The sequence below is a fragment of the Ipomoea nil genome, unplaced genomic scaffold, assembly GCF_001879475.1.
Source record: "Ipomoea nil cultivar Tokyo-kokei standard unplaced genomic scaffold, Asagao_1.1 scaffold1074, whole genome shotgun sequence".
NCBI lineage: Eukaryota > Viridiplantae > Streptophyta > Magnoliopsida > Solanales > Convolvulaceae > Ipomoea > Ipomoea nil.
In genome coordinates this window covers 2,718,654-2,724,386 of record NW_017617502.1, presented here as the reverse complement: position 1 = coordinate 2,724,386, position 5,733 = coordinate 2,718,654, and the positions used below count along the sequence as shown (strand labels likewise).

The 5,733-nt window shown below is 34.4% G+C and overlaps 1 protein-coding gene across 2 annotated transcripts; it reads right to left on the bottom strand.

Moving 5' to 3' along the window:
- Positions 1–2,265: 2,265 nt before the first annotated feature.
- Positions 2,266–5,386, bottom strand: LOC109182746 (disease resistance protein RPP13-like). 2 transcript variants are annotated; one of them, XM_019332922.1, is made up of 2 exons: positions 2,433–5,386; positions 2,266–2,354 (listed from the first exon to the last, which is right to left on the bottom strand). In XM_019332922.1, exons 1-2 carry the CDS (start codon positions 5,281–5,283, stop codon positions 2,341–2,343), a joined length of 2,865 nt encoding a protein of 954 aa, XP_019188467.1. In that variant the 5' UTR covers positions 5,284–5,386; the 3' UTR covers positions 2,266–2,340. The 2 variants fall into 2 exon arrangements, with proteins under 2 accessions (XP_019188467.1, XP_019188466.1); XM_019332921.1 differs by having other exon boundaries at positions 2,437–5,386.
- Positions 5,387–5,733: the final 347 nt, after the last annotated feature.

Here is a 5,733-nt window from a genome sequence, read left to right as displayed (position 1 = left end):
TATCACTTGAAACGGACCACTATAATACTTTTCTCAATCAAATGGAGTTCTTATTGGACTTTCTTGTTTCTTCCACCAATATGCTTTAAGGATGTAGTGATGGGCCTTGTGATGAGCCCACTATGGACTCTTACAAACATTATTACATGGACCATGATCCATACAACTGTGTGGACTACAAATAAAAAGTACGTTTTTAATATATTAAAAGTATATTATTTGTGTACATAACGTACAATATTTGAAAGTACATTATTTGTATACTGAAAGTATATTATTTTATATATTATTAAATAATGTACATTCAGTATAAAATAATATACTTTTAGTATATTAAAAATGTACTTGGTCCACACAATAATTTGTCGGACTCAATCATTATTCTGTGGACCATGGTCCACACAAGTTGTATGGACCATATTTTGTATCTTGTAAAATAATGTACATTCAGTACAAAAGTAATGTACACTGTATTTAGGGGATGTACATTATTTTTGTACTGAGTGTACATTATATTGTATAATGTACATTCAGTACATAAATAATGTACATTTAGTATATTAAAAATGTACTTTTTGTTATGATCCACATAACACTGTGTGGACCATGGTCCACACAATAATTTGCCTAATTTGTAAGGATCGGTTGCAGAGTTTTTCAATTTGTTGCTAAACTTTTGGATTAATATGAATGGATTACAATTGACATGAGGATGCAATGAATTATAGAGTTTGTTAGTCCAAGTAGTATAGATAGATGATGGCAGTAGCATTAAGGGGGAACCATTCTTCCTCTTGAATATCTAAATTTTTTGAAGCTGTTATGCATGACTAATTTTCTTTAGCTTGGTTTAGTAAATTGAAGTCCTGGAATTGATTCTACTATGAGATTATTAAATTCATTTATTTTTGTTATATAATTTTTATGCATTTGCGTACTGAATATTTTTCTGAATTATTTTAATAGTTGTATCATTTAATTGCTAGGGAGACTTACTAATTATTTATTTGATATAATTATTTGCTATATTAGATAATGATTTTCGCTACAAGTTATTCTAATTTCAGTTGTAGCGACTGAAATTAATTATTAACGGCGTTAGTGATAATTGGTCTCATGTAGAATATTTTCTTAAATTAAATGCAACCGCTTGTGCTTGTGTTATTTAGTTTGTCGGTTTTCCTAATTTCTATTATTGCTACTATATCAAATCTATAGCACTTGTCTTAGATTATTTAGTAGTTAAGAGTAATTAAACCACATGTGCTAATTTCGATAGTGAATATTGACTAACCAAGGTTTTCTATTCTAAATGCTTTCAATATTTTGTTCTTCATGATTTTTCTTTTATTTAATTCTTATTTTCGTTATATTCCAAATCTCCACCATTTCCTTAAGCACAAAAATTAAACTAGTTACTACTTGTGGGAACAATCCTTACTCTGGTTATTACGTTTGTAAGGGTTTAATTTGGGGGCCTACGACAGCTAGCCAGTTAGCAGACAAGATGCATACAACCTCGGGGCCTATCTTAGCTTTTTGAGTTTTTGCAAAAATAACTTGACATTATCTTTAATTTGTTGTGATGTCTGTCCTGCACTAGATCGCAATATAATGATGCACAATTTCATATGTCTCTATAGATGGATAACATACAGATATCAACACTGATAATGCACAAACAGCTTGTGTTTAACCATAAGATCATAAGAGAGACAGAAGATATAGGCAAATTAAATACACATACATGGACTGGTTTATTTTAGATAATGAGTCAATTAGAGATAGAGACTAAAAAGTAGATCACATACTTCTCCTGTCGCCACAGTGATAGTGTGTGGAATGAAGCCACTTCCAGCAGAATGAGGCATCCATCCGTCTAAAAAATGCAATAATAGTTTTTAATAAGCCTTAACCACTTCAGAATCATAAAAACACATAGAAATTAAAGCTCCCCGACATTACCTAAAGTCATTTAGGAATGTGCTTGAATATAATGATGGATTTCGTTTAGGCAAAATTTGCAGACTATGAAAACTAGCATTATTATTACATATTGGCTCCCTCTATGCAGACCAACACTGAAAATTATCTATGTAATTAAAACATCTTCTTATTGTAAAATAATGTTGTTGCATGTCTCTTCTTATTGTAAAATAATGTTGTTGCATGTCCTGTGACAAATGCATGAATCAAACTGCAAATACAGTCCTGTAAGTATGTATGTAATTACAATTCTGTGTTCTTGAAAACATACCATTGTTGTCTTTTGCCTAAGAGTGAATACAAGGTATCAATTATCAGCTATCCACTTCTGGTTCTTCTTCACTCAGGCTTTTCTCAGATTTCGAAACCTGTCATGAGTCACTGAATTTAATTAAATCTGCTTGGCACAAGTTGAAAAAATACAATTCAGAAAGAGAAAGGGTGACATACTTGCAATGTATATTCCTCAATAACAACCATATCGGTGTTTCCATAGTCACGTTGCTCATCCTGAATTTTCTTGGCTAATTCCACAGCAGAAGGAAGACACTTCCTTAAATTGATTGACTTCAATGTTGAAATTTCAGCAAAGTCAATTGGGATCTCTCTCAATCTATGGCACTGCCAAAGATATAGGTGCTCAAGTTTTGGGAAATTATGACTACTGGCTTTCCAATGCTTGAGATCACAATCAATGAAAAGTAAAGCAATTAATTGGCAAAATATCACTTCCTCTTGTATTTTCCATTCTTCGCCTAGGCATGACTTCCCTAGTAACTGGAGCACCTCTAGCCTAGGCAACTTGCTAAGAGTATTAATTTTCTCCCACTCAAATCCCATACCAATTAATGCCAACACTCTAAGGTTTTTCAAGAGAACAATATCATTAGTAATTGGAATATGTGTTTCACATCTACCTGTAATCCAAAGTCCTTCGAGCTGCTCTAAATATGCTAAGTTCGCAATGTAAGTATTACTCTCGTTGCCTTCGCATACAATATGTACCGTCTTCAAGCATGGAATATTGGTAAGGTATTCTTCTAAGCAATCTTCAGCTCTGATCTGATAAAAGGTTTGCACAAATTTGGGAGGATTTCCACGAAAATCGTCCTTGCAACAAATATAGTGTAGTTCTGGAAAGTCCGAATAATTTCCTCCATCAAATCCATATAATACACTTCCCCAACAATAAAGTGTTTGAAGATTCCAAGACCTTGACAATTCTAAACTTCCTCTACATCTTGACTTTCGGAATCCCTGAGCCCTGGACAGTTCTATATCATTTCTAACTCTTACGAATCTCAAATGGACAATATCCACAATATTTATTATCCTGACACTCATATCAACACAGAATAGTACTCTTACTAGATTGCGCTTTTTAAAATTTGAAAATGGTATCCTCTGCAAAAAACTGAAGATGGATCTATAGCTTTTCAAAGTATAATGTTGTATTGTAGACATGTTAAAATCTACAGATTGGATGCTTACCCAGCGAAAACCCTTTTGAGGAAAATAAGAACTATTTTCACTCTTGACAACATGCAAAAGGTTCTCCTTTTGAGCTTCTCTCACACAAAAAGCATGCAATAAATCATGCATCCTAAAGCTATTAATTTTTCTTCCACAATAGCTTTTCTCGTTTAAAATTATTAGGTTTCTATCCATAAGTTCTTGTATGTACTCGTTAGCCACTGCATCAAAGCTTCCATTCTCAAGTGTCTTTATGAGTCCTTCAGCAAGCCATAACTTTGCAAGAATATTAGCTTGGATCTTGTGATCTTCTGGAAAAACTCCCAAGTATAAGAAACAAGCTTTCAAGTTGTGGGGCAAATGATTGTAACTCAATAAGAATATTCTCGAACATTCTTCATCATCTAGAGTAGTTGCAGAAGAAGAACTTAGAGCATTCACAGCATTCTTCCACTCATCTAGAGTGTTGAGTTTGGAAAAAAAGCTTGCAACCACAATAATTGTCAAAGGCAGTCCTTTGCACTTTTCAACTACCGGTCTCCCAATCGTTTCAAATTCAGCACCGCGAAATTTACATGCCTTTTCATTAAATAGTTTCCAACTCTCACTTTGTTCTAACAATTGCATTTGATGAGAAAAGTCATTTTGGGTGCAGATATGATTAGCCACCTCAGCAAGGCGAGTAGTCAACAATACTCGACTACCATTTCCATCATCGGGTAAGCAAGTTTTGAGAGCATCCCATGCCTCTACACTCCATACGTCATCTATCACAACCAAGTACCTTCGACACTTGAAACTTTGGTAGAGTTGTAATGCTAGGTCATCAACCCTCCATTTGCTCTTGTTGTGTCGTAATGCTGGGTCGTCATCACTGCTTTTGTCTGCATCGTCTTTGTAACCAAGAAGATCTAAAAGCATTTGCGTCTTACTCTGATGTTGTGATGCGACAGTCCATGCTCGCCTATCAAAGTGGTCAGTGATTGATGGATCTTCATAAATTTTCTTTGCTAATGTTGTCTTACCAATACCTCCCATACCTTTAATTGAGACAACTTCTCGCTGCTTAGAAGGATGTTGGATTAGCTTCTCCTTTATAATCTCGAATTCAACCTGTTTTCCAACCATTATTTCCTTGATGTGTGAAGCAGTGTGGGAAGAATCAGGCATGGCGATACCTTGATGAGTAGGTATTGGTAAAACATGAAGGGAGGCAGGCTGCTTCGTTCCTGCTTGTAGATGATGTTTGAAAAGCTGGTACTCCTCCTTTGCTTTCGCCAACTCTTTAGTGATGGCATCAATGTCTTGTACAGCTCGATGCAAAATACGATGAAATTTGAAACAAGGATGTGATTTTCCCCTTAGCGGATGCAAAATTTGATGAAGCCTCTGGCAATGATGAGTACTGCTTTTCTCACCGGCATTCCCTTGTGGCATTTCCACGTAAATGTGATTTTCCGGTGGCCGAAATGACTGATCCACAAATCTGTCAAAAATATCAAAAATTCCTGCAAAAATTCTGAATTCCTCTTCTTCTTCCTCTCTTTCTTCCTCATAAAGATGTAGTACTTGGAGTTCAATTTCATCCTCAATCATGTTCACTACATCTCTGAGCTTTGTTTCCAAGTCTTTTATTGCTTCAACACCATCCATTCTATTCTCATCGAATAGTTCCATAAGAATTCCAAGCTTCTTGTGGAGAGATAGGACCAAGTCTTTGTTGCAGGGGATAAGTTGGTTTTGTTGTAGAATTGGACGAGGCAGAGATTGCAAGAACTCAAGCTCTAGCGTCCTCATAAGAGAAAGTACAACCACACAAGCCATTCTTCTCTCTGTCTCTAGCTAGCTTAGGTCTTTGTAGGTGTAATGGAAAGGAGAGTTGTTTTCTGAGTTTGTTAGAGTGAAGGTTAGCATAAGGAAGATGAAGATGAATGATATCAACTGGAATTAGAAATATAGGTGGTCGGTAAATCTAAAATAGGGAACACCAAAATCACAGCTTAAGCTAAGCTATTTAGGAAGGTGTATTCAATCAAGGTTTTTAAAGACTTTTAAAATGATGGATTTTAAATAATTTTTGTAGAATTTTTGTAAATTTTCCTAGAATTTTTTAAAAATTCATCAACTTTGTAAGAGCCTATAAAAATTCGTAGAACATTTATAAACTTTTAAAAACTTTTTTATATTAAAAAATCTACAAAAGTAACTCTAAATTGAATACACCCTTACAAATATTCCATAACTTCTATTAATACATTATTTATAATTTTCTTA